Source organism: Cynara cardunculus (assembly GCF_001531365.2).
Source record: "Cynara cardunculus var. scolymus isolate 2C chromosome LG 1, CcrdV1, whole genome shotgun sequence".
Taxonomy (NCBI): Eukaryota; Viridiplantae; Streptophyta; class Magnoliopsida; order Asterales; family Asteraceae; genus Cynara; species Cynara cardunculus.
The window spans coordinates 15081570-15105251 of record NC_037528.1 but is presented as its reverse complement, the minus strand read 5'-3'; the positions used below and the strand labels follow the sequence as shown (position 1 = coordinate 15105251).

The following is a 23682-nucleotide window of genomic DNA, read 5'->3' as shown; positions in this document are numbered from 1 at the left end:
TGTAAAAATGTGGTCTCACGAGTCTTACGAAAACAAATAGATCTCACGTAAACCCAATCCTTTATATATGGTTGAGTTTCAAGGAGAAGGAGGGTGAGAAAAACAGTTAAAGTGAGAAATGTAATAAAAGAATTTTCATCATTGGATGCATATTAGGACGAGATCCACGAGAATGTAGATGATGTCACTAAATAGGGAGGAATGTATCGACGGGTAATTAAAACGTAAAATTGGAGAGGAACATGAATAATAAAAAAGAAGTTGAGAATTAAAATAAGGAGATATGAAAGGGTAACCCCAACCCCAAAATCAGGTATATATAAAGACAGCCATGATTCACCAATCATATATCTCTTTTCCCTCATCACTTAGCTACCTCCTCCTTTCTCTACGTATACCAGCACCAAACCCTTCTTCAAATTTCTACCTGCAAATTCATATATGGTGGCGACGGAGACTGGTGGCGACGCTGCCATGGTGATCATATTCAGGGAGTACAACCCCAAAACTGACACCCACAAAGTGGAACAAGTGGAGAGAAGCTGTGAAGTGGGTCCAAGTGGCGAATACTCCCTCCACGCCGACCTCTTAGGTGACCCGATTTGCAGAGTTCGCAACTCTCCTGCATATCTCATGCTGGTTGGTATCACATACTTGATTAGTATTCAATTCGACTCTGTTTATATATACACTGAACCGTCGACGGAAGTTTCAGGTGGCGGAGATGGTGGTCAGCGGCAGCGGGACAGAGATTGTAGGGATGATAAGGGGTTGCATCAAAACGGTTACATGCGCAAGAAAACTATGCCGGAAACCCAATTTTGTGGCAGAACCCTTCCCTGTCTTCACTAAACTCGCCTACATCTTAGGCCTCCGGGTCTCGCCCTCTCACCGGTAACACATCTTCTACATTAACATTTAAAACACTGTTTTATTTAACATTATATATATAACCAATTATTTACTTAAATTCATATATTTTATAAAATATAATTTTTTATTAAAGATATTTTAAGAGTTTATCCAGTAAAAATGGTAGACGAAATTATTATGTATAACACTCGATCATAAGGAAATTGCTAAATTTAGAAACTTGGTAGACCCATCTTGAAAACAACCACTCGACTAGCCTCTACTATTTCCACAAATAGCAAGACATTTTTTAAATCATTTTAACATATAACTTTCAATCAAAGGAATTAACAAAATGACAGAAAACTAAATAAATGATTTTTTAATTATAATTATTAAATACTAATATGATAAAAAAAAAATTAGTTAGCGGTTATTTATATGGTATTTTTCACGATTATTAAAAATAATAATAATCACAATTGAGATGTTATTTTATTGGGTTTTCACATTTCCTAACCTTAAATTTGATTTTTTTTATAGGAGAATGAAAATTGGATTAAAGCTTGTTGGTAGAATGGAAGATTGGTTTAAAGATAACGGTGCTGAATATTCGTATATAGCAACTGACGCAACTAATAAACCTTCCGTTAATCTGTTTACTGGAAAATGTGGATACTCAAAGTTCCGCAACCCTTCTATCTTGGTCCACCCTGTATTCAATCACCGCCTTCGCATCAACCGTCAACTCACAATTATTAAACTCTCACCGGCTGACGCTGAAACAATCTACCGCCGACGGTTCTCCACTACTGAGTTCTTCCCGCGTGACATAGACTCGGTACTCAAAAACAACCTCAACCTTGGCACATTCCTCGCGATACCAAAAGATTGCATGCACGCCGTTTTGTGGGCCGGGTCAGAATGTTTCCTTTCCTACCCACCCGAGTCATGGGCCATCATGAGCGTGTGGAACAGTAATGACGTTTTTAAGTTGGAAGTTAAGGGAGCATCGAGATTAAGAAAAGGATTTGTCAAAACAACAAGGGTCTTGGATCGAATCTTCCCGTTTTTAAACTTGCCTTCATTACCGAAGATCTTTAACCCGTTTGGGCTCCATTTGCTATATGGGCTTGGCGGGGAAGGCCCATCCTATCTGAAGTTTGCCAAGGCCTTGTTTGGTTACGCTCATAACTTAGCAAAGGAGAGCAAGTGCGGCGTGGTGGCAACAGAGGTGTCGAATGAGGATCCACTCAAATCAGTGATCCCACATTGGAAAGTACTATCATTTGCGGATTTATGGTGCATTAAGAGGCTTGATGAAGACTATAGTGACGGATTTATAGGGGACTGGAGAAAATCAGAACCAGATTTATCTTTTTTCCTTGATCCTAGAGAATTTTAGAGATCGAAGAATATTAAAATGTAAAGTTTAGAGTAGGAGGAAAAGTCTAATGAATGAATGAATGAAGTATAATTGCAAAAGTCTAATGATGATTTGTAATGGGTGGATGGGGAAAGGAATGAAGGAGAGATAGTTGAGTTGTGGTATATATCCTCACTTTTCTTAAATAAATCTCATGCTTTTATAGATCCTACTTCACCCAAACAATGCCAAGATTTTTTTCCATTTCAAGATTTTGTCTAGATTCTTTCTTCTCATCATGCCTACTCTTATCCAACTATTTTTCTTAAATAATTAAATATATTATATATAATTTTCTTTAAATCTTGTAACTCAAATATATAAAACTAACTGATAATCAACCGTTTAAAGTACATGATAAACTTGTAACTACAATGAAATTGGATAATTTTATCAATATGGGACAAGTTGTCACAAACTCACACACTTAAAAACCTGATGTCCAGGTGAGGACTACCCAACATTACCATTTTGGGGAATCCGTAAGCGCAAAACAAATAATAGACTAGTTCAGTAACTTTTAAATCACCTTAAATACAGTAATAACATTTATTATTAATTAAAAAAAAAATCATTTTATGTGTATTTGGGATGTGTAGTTACAACTCCCCATTTAAATGAGCTTAGAAGCTCACATATTTCATTTTAAGTGAGCTATTATTTATTTTTAATATCCTTTCACATATGGATGTTTCTAGGCAAAGATATATAGCAAACTATAATTTGTCAAGTAATTATAGATATGACAGTTATACCATATAAATATGTGTTTAATATAACATGTATATGTATTGATTGCAAATCTATATGAAGTTGAAAAGTGTGCAAATCTATGTAATGTCTACTTTATAGCTTTCTAGATCCTTTAAGGTAACATCTTGTTCGCATTCCGTTATTTTCCGTTTCAAATTTACGAGTTATCGGCAAAAAAATTGGTATTTGACAAATATTCTATGTTTATATTTAGAGTTATATTTGTCTTCTTGAATTTTATAATCCTAATATTCTCCAAGAATATTGTAATGCATGAAATATAATATGGAGAAGATGTTGGTATTGATGCTATAAAATCATCTCTAATTGAATATGTGTCGTTTAAATATTATATAAACGGTCTTTGTTTATTTAGTCTTGTTTGAACCCTCACCTCACAAATTTCTTTAAATTAAATTATAAATAGAATAATTATCGGTGGTAATGGAGAAATATTTATGAGAACTTTGTGGTCCTTTGTGTTTTATTCATTGGAGATACACAAGAATAAAAATGGATTTGATGTTTTAGTTACTTTGTGGTTTGTCAATGGACTCATTGTGTCCATTAAATTATTTCAAATTGTACGGTAAAAGTAGGAAAATCGATTGTTTATAGTTTTTATTTAGAGGCATGCTTTTTATATTACTGGTTTTGTTGATTTTAACAAACTTTTCTTAAAATTCGGTGAAGATTATGTCTGTTGGTGAGTTGATTGTCATCGTGTGTAATTATTATATACATATTTTCATTATTTGACAAGCTGTTTTTTTAATACTAATTAGTTTATTTAGTGATATAAATTCCATATATGATAATACTGAATTATTTGGGAATTCCATATCTGATAATACTGAATTATTTTGTTAGTTGTGTCTTACTTTTCATAAAAATCACACGGACTGGTCTAGGCCTCATATAGTTATGCAAAACCGATTACCGAGGCTCACATAGTCATGCCAAATGCAAGGCAAGTTAACTCTTGTGAAACTATACAAATTTGGTAGTTGTCTCGTTCTTTTCATAAAAATCACACGGGCTAGTCTAGGTTTCACATGATTATGCAAAAACCATTACCAAGGCTCACATAGTCGTGCCAAAGGCAAGGCAAGTTAAGTCTTGCATAACCGTACAAATTACACAAAGCATGATTGTGGGTTCTCGATTCAATTATTTCACCAATTTTAGCATAAATACTTCATTTCTAACATAATTTACTTCATTCTCTTTGCACATAGTTGGCTAACAACGATTTATACCAGTATGCTTTAATTCTGTCATATAGCCATTTATCACAATTCTTCATGTATTCATCATCTTCTAATTCAATCAACATTCTTAATTAACGCCTAATGTTTGTTCCATTTTGACTAATCATTTGTGCAAAAAACCTCAACCTATTCACAATTAAACAAGAGTTTGGCACAAGAATTACCTTTAACTTATTATTAAACTCTTGAATGCTACCGGAACCTTCCCCATTTCTTTCGATGGCCAAAGACCAAGCTTTTCTCTCAATTTCTTTTCAGGTTCTCTTGGCAATGAAGGGAGTGAAATGGCATATGACTTCAACCATTTTGATCTTCAATTGATCCCTTAAGTCCTCCTAAACCATTGTCTCGTCCTAGATTGCAATGTTACGTCCATGAACGCATTCTAGTCTGAACATATCTTCTAACTTGCAAAACAAGTCCAAGGGTTTTCCCATCTAGCACTTGACCCACCCTCCTACACTTTTTATGCTTTCAACAAATGTCTTACCCAATTCTTGTATTGTACTTATTCTAAATTAGGGTGTTACAATTCGTATAAGTTTTGNCCCCCCCTCCTACACTTTTTATGCTTTCAACAAATGTCTTACCCAATTCTTGTATTGTACTTATTCTAAATTAGGGTGTTACAATTCGTATAAGTTTTGTTTTAGTGAGCTTCTATGGACCAGTATGAGATTGAAATTTTGGTTGGTTTACATAAAATTGAAAACAAACTTTACAAAATATTTAAAAAAAAAACACATAATTAATTTTAAGTTTCTAAATTGTTAAGATTAATATAAATAACTATAATATATATGCTTATTTTGTTTGTACTCATATATTTATTCACATCATACAATAGTGACATATTCCCTTGAAAAACACGTAAACAAGTGCACTTTTATAATTCTTTATCTGGGGAGATAGTTTTATAAATGTAACATCATTCGTTGTATTTTAGTAGAAAGTGACATTTTTAGCAAGACATAAAAAACCAGTCTGTTATTTACTACTTTTTTAAATTTGTTAAATTCACAACACCATATATATTTTTCTGAAATCTTGTTAAATTCCCCTTACCATTTATTTTAGTATATGTGGAGACAAATATAGGAATCTTAAAACAAGAGAGATACACGATGGTAGTAATTGATTTTATTTTCCCATCCACTTGGAGCGGAGATTTCACCATGGTGTCTTTATCATTGTTTTCTTTTTAGATGTTATCAGCTATATAAACCTTTTGTTGTTTATATCGCTCATTTCAATTTTAATACATACAACTGCCCAATTAAATAAAGTATTATAATTATTTGGCATTATTTTCTTCACGCATTCTTTTTCAGCTATTTATTTGTCAATCTATAGGTTATAGTTTAAAAAAAGTACATCGTGACATGATACAATATAATATAATATAATATAATATACAGAAGAAAAGAAGTTAATAAATGCATAGATTTCATTCGGAATAAAAAGAAGAGTAAACTACAAATAATTTGGTCGCTACGTTTGCAAAAACGTCCTGATTTAGTCCATCCCTCTAACAGTCGTTAAAAATTCCATTAAATGAAGTGATTTTAGTCAATTTATTGATTTTTTGTCTTTTACCGAATCAAATATGATTTTGGTTATTGTGGTTTTTTATTGGCTAAAAGACCAAAAATAAAAATAAAAACGACAAAAATATCTCTTATTTAACGGATTTTTTAACGATCGTTACAAAAGGACTAAATTTGGACGTTTTTATCAACCATAATGGTCGTATTGTAAAAACTATAGGGACTAAAAGTATCATGTCTGACAAAGTATAGGGACCAAATTTGTAGTGAAGTCTAAGAAGATTTATTAGGTGGAAGTGGAAGCCGAAAGTAAGATGTTAATGGGTAATTTGGTGATTATGATCTTGAAGGAAGTTTAGATTCTTGTGTCACAAGAAAGAAGGTACCAAATACCCATGGATCTTGGACTATGAATGACTGGGAGTGGCCTAAGTCAGGTCAAACCTTTGATTGGAATATTTTTATGTCCAAAGTCAAAGGGTCGGGCTTCATTTCTTAACAAGTTCCATATTATTCTTTTATCAAATGGGATTAAATTATTCAAATTAAAATGATAACTCCTCATTTTTATTGAAACAACTTGTAGAAAACACGAAAAATCATGAATCTAACGTTAACGTAGAAATTACTACACAATCATCTTAACAAACTATTTATTTACAATTAAATGAGCTTAATGGACTGGACGGCTTATTCGCTTACCCATACATGAGCGTTTCTTGTAAAGTATAAATAAACATAGAAAATAGCTCAAACAACCCTCCTTTCTTGGGTGAGAATGTTGCCCAAGTCGTCACTCACTCTATTACTTTATTTGGCCCAAGACTAATAAGGTCGAATTAAAGTGTTTTTGGTTCAGAGTCCCTAACAATATTCAGGCATATTGGATTAATCACCCCTTTTAATTATGCATTAGCCCCTACTTTTATGCATGTTCAAATTTGATTGAAAATTAACCAAGTAGAAATGGTTAGCAGATGATTTTTATTCATTTAAAACATGCTTCTTATCTCGCTCTTTTGTACCACACTTCCCTTGTAAATATGTGGCTGCTGTCTAACATCCTACAAACTGCTAGAAATTACACACACACGCCCTCTAGGATGCCGAATGCCGCCTACTCTTTGAGCGCGTAATCGACTTTGTCGAACGCGGACTCTCGGCCGTGTCGGAACTCTCGTTATCACTGTCTTTGCTCGAAAACAGCTTCGATAATATCCTTGTCGACATAACCATCCCCTTCCCCTTTTGCTTCCTACCATCTCTTACCCTTGATTCCCCTTTGAGTTCTTCGCTTGTTGGAAGCGAATCCCATTCTTCTTCTGTATTCGTGATTGTGGATCTCGAGCTCCCTTGGGACCCGCCTGCACCCATCGTTGCTCGTATTTGCTCGAAGAACAGGATCTGTACCACGATACGTAAAGGGAGTCGTTCGTTTTGGATGGCATGCATGCAAGCATCTGCCGATAACTTCCTACAATCCATTAATCTGCAAACCCTTTTTCTCTCATTCTTGCTGATCCCAGGGTGTTCCTGCAAATTCAGGATTATATCACAAGTTAAAAAAACCAACTTTAATGGTGTGATTTCGTTCAAATTCATCCAATTTACCTTAAGAAACATGTCGATCGCACGATAAATTCCGTCATGCGAACGTCGAGATAGAGTGGACACCATGTCTGCAAGATCAGCAAACTTGGATAACGGCAAATCTGGATTTTTTGCAATTTCAGCAAGGTAACAATCGACGAGCCTCGCCACTTTGACTTTGGCAGCAGAGTCAACAAATTTGACCTCTAAGAAGTCGTGTTCGTCACCATCATCAGCAATCTGATCCTGCATCATGAAGATCTTAACGAGCTCTTGAACCAAATCGACATCAAGATCCACAAGATCAGCAACCGATGTGTTCTGCAGTTGCTCACCAATCTGTTTCACCAGTTCGTTCTTTCGTGTTTCCCCACACCCTAAACGGACAGATTCTTGCAACAATTGAATCATCAAATCGCAAGAAACGTTATTTCTTTCTGTGGGTAGGAGAAAAATGATTGTTTCAATCAAAGATCGGTTTTTTACATCATCCCCACTTGTTCGGCTACCTTTCTTCAACCTCCTATGCATATAAGCTTTTAAAGATTCACCAAGAACATCGTTGCTCACTTTTCCTTTTGATCTGATCGTGGTTACGACTTTTTTATACAAATCAACAGGAAGATCACACAAATCTTCGACCCACCAATCTTTCGGAACCATAAGCTGTTTCTTAACACCGTTATAAAGTGGCGATTCATTGCCGTTTTCAGATGGCAGTTTCTTTCTATTGTAAGTATAAGACCACTCAACTCTAGAGGGATCCATGGAAGCTTTCATGGATATGGAATCTAGACAACGATTCACAACCTTCAGTTCCTCTGACCATGGAAGAAGAGACTTCGTAGTTTGGAAAACGATGATCGAATCTTTCCAGGATCTGAAAATGCTCGAATCCAGAAAGACTTCTGTTTTGTAAACGAGGTTTCCTTTATCTACAGTTTCGTGCATTTCTAGATACTCTGCTGCACATCTAGCCAACACGACATTATAAGCGTTGAGCGTGATTGTCATACCATAGCAAAACTTTGCACATAACTCAAATGCCGCCGGTCCACCAGGTATATCATGGAGTTCGACCTCATTGGTGCTTTCATTACTAGAAATTGAAACCATCTTCTGTAAACGAGCGCTCTTGGACAGAAGGGGAAACTACATACAAGGTGTTGTTTAGTATTAGCACTATCATTTTTCACCAGGAAAGTTCAACTGATAAATATGTTGAGGATATCATGTATTATTCATAATGAATAACCCTAGAAATCATATTATTTCGTAATGAATAACCCTGGAAATCATGTATTTTCATCATGATAATTTATCAGTGAATAAAGTATGTGGTTCTGATTTGAAGCAGCCCCTCGTTTTCATATGGTTTACTTTAGAGACGGTTTTAAAATCTGTATGCAATATCGCGTTTTTATACCTTGTGTAGATAAAACTTGATGTTACCAACATTTACAAGCATGTCTGTAGCGAGATCACCTGCTATGTACCTACACACAAAATCTAGTTATTAGATTCATAACCAAGTTAAGAACAATACATTTAGAACCAATAATCATCAAGATTTGGTATTTCAAGATTTTGAAACTGTTGGGTTGGATTACACCACCCAACCGAAGAACATATGCAACATGCATAAAAGCTAAAGATTTAAGATCAATACTGATGGTTCAAAACACTTGAACAAGCATTAGATTTGAAGTAAACTCACAAGAAAAGGATTTCAAACTAACCGTGTATTTTCACGGGTGGATTGAAACAAATCCGGCTTCGATCCAAGTTTCATAAACTTCATCCTGAACACCCCAGAAATGCCAAATGATTTCACCTCCAAGATCCCAGATTGTTATCGATCAAATTAACCGATTCAAGCACCGTGATGCGAAATGGGAGTGGGAGTATAAACTTACCAACTTCTGAGGTTACAAGATGTTTCCAAAACTAATTTAAGGGCAAAAAACAGGGGTTTCGAGATTTTTCGAAATAAACAAGCTAAAGATCCAGACAAGGGTTTGTTGGAAAACCACAAACAGAGTTGGAAGAATGGGTGAATCAAAGAGACAATGCTATAAATTACACATTTTTTCACACATCCTGTAGGATAAACTTGAAACTCATTGGAGACACCCCCCACCTTGCTAGCCACTGAACCAAAATTCAAGATCTGAGCCCAATAATCCACGTTTCTCCACAAATCTTTGTTTTACTAATGGATGATGACCTGCCAAAAATGATCTTGGTATGAGTTTAATGGACCACTAGACAACAAGCAAGCATAAACTTGAACGATATTTCACAGGAATACACCACTATGCACACATTTAAATGCAGCCTTCATTAAAACCAACAAATTTATTTCAAGGATTGAGTTTAAAAGTAGAAAAGCAAATCTAAGTCAACAATAAAGCATGGATTTATGATATCCACTGAAAAAGAACTAATAGCAAAAGTTGCCATTCCTTCAAGAATTAGCAAACAAAACAAACCCTACAACCCCATTTCATTTCAAGACCCACAAAACCAGTTTAAGGGTTGAAAATTGTGCCATGGAGATTATCATCAATTCACTGTTCAAAACCCAACAACAAGATGATATAATGTAGCCCTTATATTTAATCAAATCTAGATACTATTTGCATGATCAAACCTCAATTATCTTTAGGTCAAGTATGAAGCATGAAACCAGAGATGGAGCAGAGAAGCATGAAATAAACAGAACAGTAAAGGTAGAATCTTTTTAGGAGAATGAAAAAGGAGATTGAGGAAGAAGATGAACGACAAGAAACCCCACATACCGCTTAAAAAATCTTGACACTAATTTTGAACAGAAATCGGGTTTATGTTTGTAGATTTGTTGGAGGCTCGATAAAAGAAAAGGGATGAGATAGCAGAAATTAGGGCAGCAAAAAACAAAAAAGAAGGCAGGCATGAAAAGGACGAGTTATCTTTGCCAGCCACTAAAGCAACACTTTGTTCTCGCAAAAAGCCAATGCTTTGATCGGAATGTTCCCGTAGATGGTAAAGTAAAACTGTTGGGTCTTGGCTCCTGGCTGTTCTTGTTCTTTACCGCTGCATTCCAAAATATACATTTATAATACGTAATCCATAATTTTTATTGCAGGTTAAAGGCCTATAAAGTCGTTTGATGTGTTTTTTATTTAATTTTATTGTTTCAAAAGATTTTTGAAGTTTTTTTTTGTTGGTTTTTATGGATTTTTTAAGTTTTTATCTATTTTAAGGGAGTTTTCAGTTTTACTGGTTGATTTTGAGATATTTTTTTGGTTGGTAAGGGTTCTACCGAGAAATTACTAGTAAAAAGTTGAAAAAAATAGCTTTTAACCTAAGAAAATTCTTTTTTTAGTTTTTTAATGAGAGCCTTTTCCCCATCTTCTAAATGGCAAGTTGTTAATGTGGTCCAGAATCGAACTCATGTCTTATATTTGGACGGAGTCATTTTATTCCTTTGATAATTGGTTAGTTACTGCTATAAAAAACATATCATATACAAACTTTTTTTTAACTAAGAATACTTTAGGTACAAATTTAATTCAAGGTGAAGTGAGGTTAAAACAATTGACAAATATAAAACCAACGAACAAATTGATAAACTCTTAAGAAAAATGTTATTATTTTTAAAACTAAACCGACTATTATTATTTTTTTGTATTTTCTTATTTAGTTATTTCAAACATCACAAAGATAATATAGAATTATACGAAAAGCCGTATTCAATGAAAGTCGTCGCCGTTTTAGAATTCTAAATCCACCCTTGGAGCATCTTTCTTAAGAATTTAAGGAACTTTTTTTTTTTATTCTAACATGTTCTTTCTAACTATTTTTAATTTTCTTTAAACTGGGGTAATTCTTTATAAATAACTACTGAGTTTAAAATACCTTTTTAATCATATATTCTTACAAATAAATAAAATATTAGAATAAGATTTTTAAGAAAGAGAAATAATATTTTATTAAATGTATAAATTATTTTTTATGATTTAATTAATATTGTAATCTTTACAATTAAGAAGTTATTAGAATTGAATATAATTTCTTTTTGGAAATTTTAAATTTTAATTCCATATTTTAAAATATTTAGAGAATCTGTAAACTTATTATGTGAGAAGGAAAAACCAGTTTGTTAGAGGTATGGTAGATAACGTTGAAATCCTTTTTAATAGAAAGTTTCTACATGATATCTGGAAAATAAGTAGAGTATACTAGAGCGTTTGAGAAAACCATGTCAAAGGAACTCAACAATAGCGCAATAGCGGTTGCCTCTCGATCGAAATGGGTCTAATCCTTACTCTTATTGTTTTCAGATTAATCACGTTAACAAATTGTTATGGTCTTAAAACGAAAATATCCCATTATAAATTGGAATGTTCCTCCTATCAAAGCTATAACAAGCGGTTTGTTCTAAATAATACAGTTAAATTACAACAAATATATCTATTATGACTCCTAAATATATTAATAAGTACTTGATAGGACTTTAAGTTAATAAGACTAAGGGTTGTGTGTCTTATATGAAGGCACCACAATAAATTGTTAAAACGAAGTTAGACGTTACGACAAGTTCTATCAACGAAAGTAAATAATCTAACATGGCACAAAATAAATTATCCTAATAAAATTTATAATCAAACATCTTTGGAAAATGTCATATTAGTCTTTTTTTTTTATATCAGGATTTTTTTAAAATGTCATATAAATACTAATATGATTGGGGATGAAAACGGGGCGGATAATGCATCCTCCATCCCCAACTCCGCCCCGACTAATCCCCAACGGGTTCGGGGAACCCATTGGGCACCTATTTAGTAAAAAACGATCTATTTTAAAATTAAAATTACAATGGATTGTCACTATATTTAAGTACCAATATTGAAGATCTAAATATACTTGTCATTTAATAATAAATGCATACACATATTTATTTATACACAAATTGTATACATATATTAATTAAAATAAGAAAATTAATCGGGGTCAAATTAGGGACGGGTAATGCCATCCCAACTCCGCCCGACCCCGCTTCGGGTATGAAAATAAATCAACATCCCCACCTCATTACCCGTCAAACCGGGCAATCCTCACTCCGTTAGGGTCGGGTATCAACGGGTAAAATTTCCATATCTAAATATGACGATTTACTTTTTGTTTTCTATTATACTGTCGAACTTCTTCAATGATATTTATCAGGCTGTCTAACTTATGGGCTGTTTACCAAACACTTACTCGGGTAAGTGAACACCAAGTCACACTACCTTATCGGATGAATATAGTAATGACCAATAATCTTATCCTGTAAGAACGAGACAATAACCAAAAGTCTTACCCGGTAAGTGAGGGCAACGACTCTTACCACGGTAAACGCTTACCGGGTAAGTTATTGCATACCATACCATTTTGGTGGACTAAAATCTTACCCGAAAAGTAAATGATAGTGTCAAATTTGACCGATAGAAGCTTACCGGATAAATGTTTGGTAAACGGCCCCTTAGTTCAAATAACATATTGTAATAATGGAAGATAGCACACTGTTCTTGGTCCTATAAGATTAAAGTCTCATTAAATACATATTAGGACAATTGGGCCACAAACTAATTTATTGAAAAGTTTTGTTTGGTTAGCGACGGCCACAAACAAGTTTTTTTTATAAAATAATTTCAAATAGTGTTTCAATAAGTTACTTTTAATTTTTTTTTTTGTTATTTTTTAAATTTGTTTTTCAATAAAAATTTCAGGTCATTTTACAATGTCAATAATCTTATTAATTTATTTTTAATCAAACAATTATAACCAATTTTATAATAGTGTTATACCATATAAAAATATTTATCAAATCTGATAGTATTTATTTAGATTTATCTATACTATATTATAAAGTATTTGAAAAAAAACTCTTAAAAACCATTTTTTATACATAAAGTACTGTTTCTTAATGCATATTACTTAAAATTTAATATTACAAGTAAATTGTGCATATGTACAACTTATTAAAGCTCCATTTTGAATTCGTATAACTAACTGCAGATAAACATAATCAAATACAGGATAAATATCTTATTTTAAATATAAAAAATTTAAAATATAATTAGGATAATCATTGAGTTCTAACAGAATCATTATCTTTATAAAAAATTATATTGTTAACCCCAAAAAATAAATTACTTCGCTATTAGACATAAATTAAATTATAATAAAAATTTGAATTAAAAAAATTATACAAGTTCTTAGAACTTTTAAATAGTTAATTTGATATTAATATCGATATATTTTTTCAAAATTTTATATTTTCAAATATATTTTTATTCAAAAGTAAAAACATTATGTTTATCAAAAATATTTAAACTGTATTATATCATTAGAGACAAAAATAAAACGAAACAATAAAGTGAATATGTATCTAGTTGTTTAGCGCAAATACGATTTTAATATAAAATAAAAAGAGACGATGGGCCCAATTAATTAATTAATTAGCGTACCGTTCTTGATATATTTAAGGACAACCCCACATGTGAATACCATCTAACAGATCTATTGTCGTTGTTCAACCATCATTATTAGATTTACTTATTATTTTATAAATTATAATATTATTAAATGTTAGTAATGCTTGTTTTTTCATTTTATCATGTCTAAATTATTGACTAAAATATGTTTTTTATTCATATAATTTATGAAAAAAATTTGTTTTCTTTTTTTATGCTTTTAAATTTATGATTTATATCTATGTGTTTATTGTTGTTTTTCATGATTTACAATTTATTGATATTTTCGTTTTTATGATTTACAAATTTTTTAACTTTTTCCGTTTCTTATATTTAAAGATAGAAATTAGTCCATAAACAAAAATTGTAGCCAATCCCAAACCACAAAAACAGTATCTGTAATTTTAAAATCGTAAAGATAAAGTAAAATTATTAACAAATTACTCTAAAATTTATTAATGGTTTAAATGTGTAAGTAAAATCTTTAAGATCTGAAAAAAAGTAGTTAAAAAGCAGGTGGGCCATGTCACATAAGCACGCCACCCTCATTACATTCAACTTTCTCCATCATAACCAACCTTTTTTTCCATCATCCTCACACGTTTTTGTATCATATAAAAAAAATTATTAGTAATTTTAATATCATCAATCATTTTAATTTACTGTAATTTACAAGAAACTGATTTAGGTGATAAGAAAAACATGTTGTGAGTTAGAAGGTATGGAATGCATGCTCACAAATATTATCTATACTGCTTTAGATCACCATAAGACGGAAGTCAAGACCATAGGGAGTCGTGCCCCCTTGTGGGGTCCGAGGGGCAACGTCTCTAGAGTTTTATTTAAGACATTCTTGATGAAATCCAGAATGTTAGAATCTTTCTTGAAGTGGTCTTTGACACTTGTCGTAATTTTCAGACTAAGTATGATTCAGGAGGATTGACTTGAAACTTTTCAACCTTTTAAGTACGGTCCTTTTGAACTTGATCCTCTTTGATTCAAAGCTTTTGAATCAGTTGTAACTATTATTCATATTTATTTGTAAGCGTTTGAAACTGTCGTTTAGTTACATGCTAACCATCCAACCGCCCATAATCGTCGATCTATCTTATATATACATAAAAGGGTGGATCTAATGAATATAGATACTCGAGTTTATGCTTTAAAATGTGAGTGAATTTCCAAGATTATCTTCATACTAATTCATGCAACCTAAAGCATATAAAAGTCGAAATATAGTATTTGGAAAGTAATTTCCATACACGATCCAGGAACTATCCAAGCTATCACAACAACAAAAACTCAGTTTCTCGACATGTTTTATATGAGATAACTAGTATAATAGAATCATACCCATGTGTTTTTTTCTTGATAAGACGATAAACATTTCAATAATATTGTTGCGACAATACCTAAGACGTCTGGTTCATATTAAGAAATAAGAATGAAAAATAGAACATGAATGTTCAGCAATAGAAAAAGCAATTGTACTGATATTGTTTGGTTGACGTTAATAAATGAGAATGGTCACCGTGTGGACAGACAAAGGCATGAGGTAGTTCATCAAGTAGAAGGTAGGACAACTTTGCAAGTGGAAGGGTTTTTATGTGATAAAAGTATCGTGAACTAGGATATTTTCATCTTTTCATTCAGATACTGATAATAATTATAAATATATCTAAAAATGTACGTCACATGCTTTTTTTTGACTTGTTAGAAAGTGTTATAGGCAATTACTTCTTCAACGGTGTTTCACTTTTCATCACAACATAAAATACATCCGAGTTTACAACGACTTATTAAAAATAAAACCAATTATTATTAAAAAAAACACTAATAATAATAACAATAGTTAAAAAAAAGAGTAGGCAAGTGTGTGTGATGATGATATGCAATTGCAAAGACGAGATCTTCATTTCATGATGCCATCATGTTCATGAATCATTTCATCCCTCTCTTTTTTCGCAACAAATCACTCAATAAATCACCAAACCAGTGATTACATTATCGGTTCTTAAAATAAACCAGAATCATACTTATATATTGTAGTAAGATATATCTTGATTTTAATTTTTTGTTTTATTTCTTTCTTTATCACAGTCGATGTTATAATACGATTTTATATAGTTTTGATAAAGTGATAATGTTTTTTATTTTTAAATAAAATATAAATACGAAGATATCATAAAAAATTGAAAAAAAATATTGATATTAACATCAAAGTAACTATTTAAAATTTCAATTCTTTTTCATACATTTCTTTAATTCATTTTTTTTATTTTTGGTTTAATAATATAATTTTTTATAAAAATAATAATGAAGCATTTCATTAAAAGTCAATGACTATCCTAATTGTATTTTAGATTTTTTTTATATTTAAAATGAGATGTTTATTCTCTATTTGATTATGTTTATCTGTAATTAGTTACATAGATTCAAACATGAAACTTTAATAAGTTGTATTTACGCACAATTTACTTGTAAYTTGAATTTTAAGTAATATGCATCAATAAACAGTATTTCATGCATGAAAAATGATTTTTAAGAATTTATGTCTGATATTTTATAATATAGTATAGATATCTTTATTGTACATATTAAAATATCTTTTCTAAATTATTTTGATACACTAGATTTTTAATTCTTATTAGTGCTCGTATTTTTAAATTTAATTTAAAACAATAAAAAATAGCCGTATATTACGTCTTCTAAGAATAGCAATAATAACATGAAACTATATAACAAATAATATAAAAAAATCTGGTGTTAAAAAATATACAAATTAACCGGTTATTATACACTAGAAGGGTACTCGGGCAATGCAACGAGATATATCTCAATTTTAAGTAATCTGTTAGAACTCAATGATTATCCTAATTATATTTTAGATTTTTTATATTTAAAATGAAATGTTTATCCTGTATTTGATTATGTTTATCTGCAGTTAGTTACACGAATTCAGATATGAAACTTTAATAAGTTGTACTTACGGACAATTTACTTGCAATATTGAGTTTTAAGTAATATGCATTAATAAACAGTACTTTACACATAAAAAGTGGTTTTTAAGAGTTTTTGTCAATTGCTTTATAGTATAGTATAGATTTAAGAAAATAATAATGATTTTATTTTTGAATAAATTATAATTTGAAGATATCATAAAATTTTGAAAAAAATATATCAATATTAATATCAAATTAACTATTTAAAAGTTCTCATTTTTAACGTAATTTATTTAATTTATTTTTTATTATAATTTAATTTAAGTTTAACAATGAAATAATTTATTTTTGGTTTAATATTTAAGTATTCTGTTAGGATTCAATGATTATCCTAATTATATTTTAGATTTTTTATATTTAAAATGAGATGTTTATCCCAGGAGCGGATGTACATGAAGCTGGTTGGAGTCCTGGCCCCCCAACAAAAACTAATTTATAAAGCCCAAATTTTTTTTTACTTGTATTTTTTAATTGAGTGTAATTGGGCCCCCAACATCATGAGGTAAGAGGCCCCTCTTCACTTACCAGTTTGATATTCACCATTCAACGAACGACGGGAACGATTGAACAACGAACGACGGAAACGAGAGTGAAGACTGAAGACGACGGACAGCACAGCGCCACAACGGGACAGACGAGACGAGATCACTCACGAGACTTCAGTTCAGGCCACTTCTTCTTCTTCATCACTGTGAGCCTGCGACTGCGACGCTGCCTAGTGCCTACAGCCTACTTCTTCGCGACTTCGCCTCTCGCCAGTCGGCGTCGCCTCTTGGTCTTGGGTAAAGATTCTAATTTCCAAATTACTTCTTTTATTTTGTAATTTATTGTTTGCTAATTGCTTATAAGTTATAACTTATTGGTGATTTGGTGGTAAATGCTTTAGGTTAGGTATTTTAGGTTAATTTTGTAGGCAATTTTGTCAGCAAATCAAGTGGAAATGTCAAATTTTAGGTTAATTTTGTAGGCAAATAAAAATGTTACTAAACCATTGATTTTTATCTTGTTCTTGAGTTTGAGTTTCGACTGTGGGCGCGACTGGAATTGGAGACTTGGAGTTGGAGTCACTGGATTGAAGCAAATAATTTGGGTAAAAATTCTAATTTCCAAATTCTAGTCTTTAATTTTGATTACTTCTTTGATTTTGTTGTTTGCTTATTGGTGATTTGGTAAATGCTTTATTTAGGTTAATTTTATAGGCAATTTTGTAGGCAAATCAAATGGAAATGTCAAATATTAGGTTAGTTTTATAGGCAATTTTGGTATTTTGGTAAATGCTTTATGCTAGGTTAATTTTGCAATTTTATAGACAAATAGAAATGTTAGGTTAATTTTACAATTTTGTAGGAAAATAGAATGTTAGGTTAATTTTGCCAATGGAAATGTTAGGTTAATTTTGCCAATGGAAATGTTAGGTTAATTTTGTAGGAAAATGAAAATGTTAGACAAATGGAAATGCTAGGTTAATTTTGTAATTTTTTGTTGAAAAGCAGTATGCAAGACAATTAAAGATCCAAGTGTCATTTGTGAATTATATGATCAGGCAGAATGAATAATTTCTAGTTGGTAGGTCTCCTTGGATGCTCATCTTAAAAAGAGTACTAAAAGATTAAAACATAAGTCTTAGAAGTCACTCTCCACCACATCAATGCATTTGTAGAGTCAATGGCTAGCTTATTTCAACCGCATTAGTTATCTTTATTTGGTTAACCAAACAGTTTAAACCTGAAAATGGAATCCCGAAACCTTTTTTGGTTCGGACGAATTGTTCGGTTTCGAAATTTTTTCGACCCTCCTAAGTGTGCCCCCAACCATAATAGTTTCTAGATCCGCCACTGGTTTATCCAATATTTTATTATGTTTATCTGCAGTTAGTTACACGAATTCAGATATGGAGCTTTAATAAGTTGTACTTATGCACAATTTACTTGTAATATTGAGTTTTAAGTAATATGCATTAATAAACAGTACTTTACGCATAAAAATTGCTTTCAAGAATTTTTATCAAATGTTTTATAATATAGTATATATTTTTTTTCTTTTCGGTTTTTAAGAACAATTATATTCACATTTAAAAAAAAGTACGCTTTTGAGTGTAGGGGGTGTCAAAAGAAGTTGGGCCCAACATCTGGTTACTGTGTAAAGGCCCAACAATTTGACTCCATATCCATAGTCGTTTTTGAAACCAGGAAAAAACCATCGTATCTTCATATATTATGATAAGAAGTCTTTATTTTAAAGATATCGATTTATGGAAGAGCAAATTATATGAAAAAGTAACGTATTTTAACTTGATTTTTATTTTGGGTAATGTACTTTCAAAACTTTTATTTTGGTATCTAAGATGTAAAGTTTTAAACATTTAAGTACTCATGTAACCGGTTGAAGACTAATTTTAGATTAAAAAAAAGACTAATTTTAATTAAAAAAATCCATGTCACTAACTACGTTAGCAAATAATACTGAGTTGGATACCATGTCACTCACCACATCAACATGATAACCGGTTAATGCTTCAACCTGTTATCCGAGTACTTAAATGTTTAAAATTTTACATCTTAGGTATAAAAATAGAAGTTCTGAAAATACGTTACTCAAAATAGAAATCAAGTTAAAGTACGTTACTTTTTATGCAATTTGTTTTTTAATTAAATCTGTTAAAGTTATATATCTAGACCGTTTTTATTTTTGTTGGGTTAAGAACAATTATTTATTTTCAAATTATTAGCTTTTAAGTTTATATAATTAAATTTTTACCTACTTCTTTGCGTTAAATGCATCAAAGTATCACGCATATATGTAATGCACAAGACTTTAAGTTGACATGACATTATAACTACCTGTGCCTATAATTCTTTGTATCTAGAGGCGGATTCACACTAGTCCATATGGTGGCACGAGCTGCCGCTTTCTTCCTTTGTCATAGTATAAAAAAATGTGGGGTCATGAAAGGTGTCACTGTATTATTATGTTTTGTGCAACTGTATATATTATGAAACTACAATGATGACATAAGTTCTTTTTGGTAGAGTTGGTTTGTATGAATTTTATTATTTCTTAAGTACAAGCTTGAATATTGTCGGGATCATTTCCTTAGTTTTTAGCTTTAAATTTCAAATTTTATTATGTTTCTGGTGAAAAAAATAATAATTAGAGACTCAACCTCAGTACCTTGTATACGGGAAACAAAGAATAAACTAACAGCCTGAAAATGGTTTTGTAAAAGAATCCGTACCTTTATTTTTTATAATAAAATGATGTCACATCTAAAAAAAGTAATTACATGAAGGTTGGATAAATAAATTAAATGAAAAAGAATATATAGGTACAAAGGGAGTACTAAATAGTAATGTAGTATGATGAGGTAGGGCCAATCAAGAAATGCCATGTGGGCACATCTACATTTTTAGAAATTTGTACAAAGGTATAGTTTGAAAATGTCATCTTGTAACTACTTAATACGAATATTCATGTCGATATATTAGTATTTACCAGAAAGATACCATTTAATTATTCTCGTACATTGTATCGAGATAAATCTTTATTTTAATGTTTAATTTTTATTATTTTTTATCATATTAATACGATTTTATGTGGTTTTAAGAAAACGATAATGTTTTTATTTTTGAATGAGATATAAATTTGAAAAAAAATAAATCGATATTAATATCAAATTAACTATTTAATTATTCTTTTTTTTTTGTAACTTATTTAATTCATTTTTATTATTATACGTTAATTTAGATTTAATAACAAACTAACAAAGTAGTTTGTTTTTTATTTAATAATATAATTTTTTATAAAGATAATAATTAAAAATTCTATTAGAACTCAATGATTATCTTAATTATAATTTAGATTTTCCATATTTAAAATGAATGTTTATCATGTATTTGATTATGTTTGTCTGCTGTTAGTTACACGAATTCAAATATGACGTTTTAATAAGTTGTATTTACGCACAAATTACTTGTAATCTTGAATTTTAAGTAATATGAATCAATAAGCAATACTTCGTGTATAAAACATGGTTTTTAAGAGTTTATTGTCAAATGTTTTATAATATAATATAGACAAAAATTACTTATCATTTATGATCGTATTCTTTTACCAATTTATTTCCCTAGGTAAATATTTTTATTTTTGTCACTTGCATTTAACATATGGATGATCAGTAACGATAATTTCTCATATAATCGGATGTCAGATCCAGGGATGGAGATGTATCTTTTCTACTCACCCGGGATGGGGATGATATCCCCCACCCTGCTTAGGCCAAGATTTGTTATATATATATATATATATATATATATATATATATATAGAGAGAGAGAGAGAGAGAGAGAGAGAGAGGAGTGATCAAATGAAAACCGCCTTCATTTGTGTAAACCTTGCAAACCACCTTCATCCGTCGATTTCATTGTTTAATCTTATGAATTTTTTTCATAAAATTGTTAATCTTGTGAAATTGTTTCATATAATACTTTTTTTGATGAATTTGTTTCATATATGGTTGTGAAATTGTTTCATATAATACTTAATGAAACTGTTTCATGTATTTCTCTAAAATTAATGAAACTGTTTCATGTATTTCTCTAAAATTAATGAAACTGTTTCATGTATTTTTGTAAAATTAAAATAATGAAGATGATAATATCTATGATTAACACCCTCCATAATAAAAATGATTAATCAACCACTCATAATTACAAAAAGATAAACAAAATGAAAAATTATGATTGGTTGAATGAAGTTTGCATGGTTTGTACAAATTAAGTGGTTTGTATTTGATCGCTCCCCTATATATATATATATATATATATATATATATATATGTGTGTGTGTGTGTATATATATATATATGTGTGTGTGTGTGTATGTGTATGTATAATCAAATGAAAACTTCATGTATTTGGTTTACAGTGTGAAACTTTCTACCTCTATTTTTTGTTTTACAAACATGTAAGAAGTTTTTCATTGTAAAACAATGCATTGTGAATAAACATATGTTAATCAATATTCTGTACTTAGCTTTAAATAAGTAAAATATGTGAAATAACACATGGAGCACTAGTGGATTCTCACAATATTATGAGTTCTCAGATAATCTCCCACTATTTTGAAACATTCATCGATTATGCACCATCTTGGTCATTGATCTCTTACTATTCTTGTATTCCTTATACATATTTTGAGTAAAACCAGATTTTTCTTAATCGATGTGCGAGTATTGTAGAATTAGCATATGCAATCACTTTGATTATCTCAAAAGTAAGATTTGCAGTTTATAGATACTGAAACGCATTCAACTACTTAGTTTACTTGAGTATTAACTGAGCAATATCTTATTAGCTTACTTGAGTTTCTTTGTATACCGAGTTCTGTAAGAGTCTAAGAGACGCGTTTAAACGCGGCCTATAATAACATTTAGTTAAGCATTTTTCAACGGGGACAAGTTGGGGATGAGCCTATATTACAAAGGGAGGATATTTGGTTCTTCATGCCCGGTTGGGACGAGGACAAGATCAGGAGCAGACACACTATATAAATAGGTGGAAGGAAGGCAAAATTGTAACACCCGTAGAAGAACGCCCAGGAGAACAGTCAGAAAACGATCAGAAACATTTGAAGCGTGGGTGACATGTGGCATGGCCTGAGCCGCGAGAACGTCTGTTTGGCACGTTTTCGGACATGGGCGACTTGGTTGCGACTTAGGTCGTGGAAACCTCTAGGGCATCTTTTAAACCCTATTTTTAGGGGTTTTCACCCAAATCTTCCTCCATCTTCCCCCCTCCCTCTCTTGGCAATTTTGACACTTAGGGGACGGTTTTTGAGCATGAAGAAAAGAAACTTGGAGGTTGAAAGTTTATGGTGGGTGGTCTCAATATCATTGAAGAGGTAAGTTTTGAGTTATATTTTGGGGGGGGGGGGGGGGTTTGTGAAGTTGAAGCTTGTAACCATTTTTGTTGCATTTCTAGGCTTGGTTGTAACCTATATAAGGTTTATAAAGATGCTTGCTTGTAGATCCCATTGTCTTCATTTTGGAAGCTAAAAATGTGGGTTTAGAATCGAGGTTTAATTTAACTTAGTAAGGTGAGTTTCAGGTTACTTTGTAAAAAATTTACATGCCAAAAATATCTTTTTTGGAGTCTTAAGATGTTTCCTTGGTATTCATCAAATATGTTGGTTACCTGATGAGATTACATCTTTGGTACAGTTAATTTTATAAATCTTGTGAATTGCTTTTATTTATGATTTATTGTATGAATGGAGGTTATTTAACGTTAATGCATTTTTAGTTTATTTGGTTTTATAAACCGTTAGGAAAATGCAAATTATTATGTTATGGGGTATTTTGGGAATATAAATAGTATGATTTTATTTAGAAAATGATTTATCGCAACTAATGATAGGTTTTTGAATTAATCATACCCTTGGAGTATGAATTTGCCTATTTATTGAGCAAATGCACTTTATTGACTCGTGTTGGCTCTTATTTGAGTAGTCAAATAAGTTGTGATGTTTATTGATTTGATATTGGTCTAAATGAGTTTTGGGGACATTTTAAGGGTTTAAATTACTCAATGTTGAGCTTTAGATGTGGTTTGCATTTATTGCATATTTATTGGAAATTACATCTTTTGAGTATGTTGGTTATTCAATTGGAGTCATCTAATTTAGAACGTAATACATTGGATCCATAAGCATATGAGTCGTATGATGTCATTCTGGGTATTACGG

At 31.2% G+C, this 23682-nt stretch overlaps 2 protein-coding genes across 2 annotated transcripts; one reads left to right on the top strand and one right to left on the bottom strand.

The window, feature by feature from the left end:
- The first annotated feature begins 441 nt into the window (after positions 1-441).
- Positions 442-2305, top strand: LOC112501776 (probable N-acetyltransferase HLS1). The gene is made up of 3 exons (XM_025105495.1): positions 442-639; positions 716-894; positions 1396-2305. The coding sequence occupies exons 1-3, from the start codon at positions 442-444 to the stop codon at positions 2255-2257; spliced, it is 1239 nt and encodes a 412-aa protein (XP_024961263.1). The 3' UTR covers positions 2258-2305.
- A 4515-nt stretch (positions 2306-6820) lies between these two features.
- Positions 6821-10143, bottom strand: LOC112524242 (BTB/POZ domain-containing protein NPY4-like). Its single transcript, XM_025134002.1, has 6 exons — positions 10093-10143; positions 9580-9666; positions 9179-9241; positions 8866-8935; positions 7461-8591; positions 6821-7382 (listed from the first exon to the last, which is right to left on the bottom strand). Exons 3-6 carry the CDS (start codon positions 9238-9240, stop codon positions 6948-6950), a joined length of 1698 nt encoding a protein of 565 aa, XP_024989770.1. The 5' UTR covers position 9241; positions 9580-9666; positions 10093-10143; the 3' UTR covers positions 6821-6947.
- Between the last annotated feature and the right edge of the window lie 13539 nt (positions 10144-23682).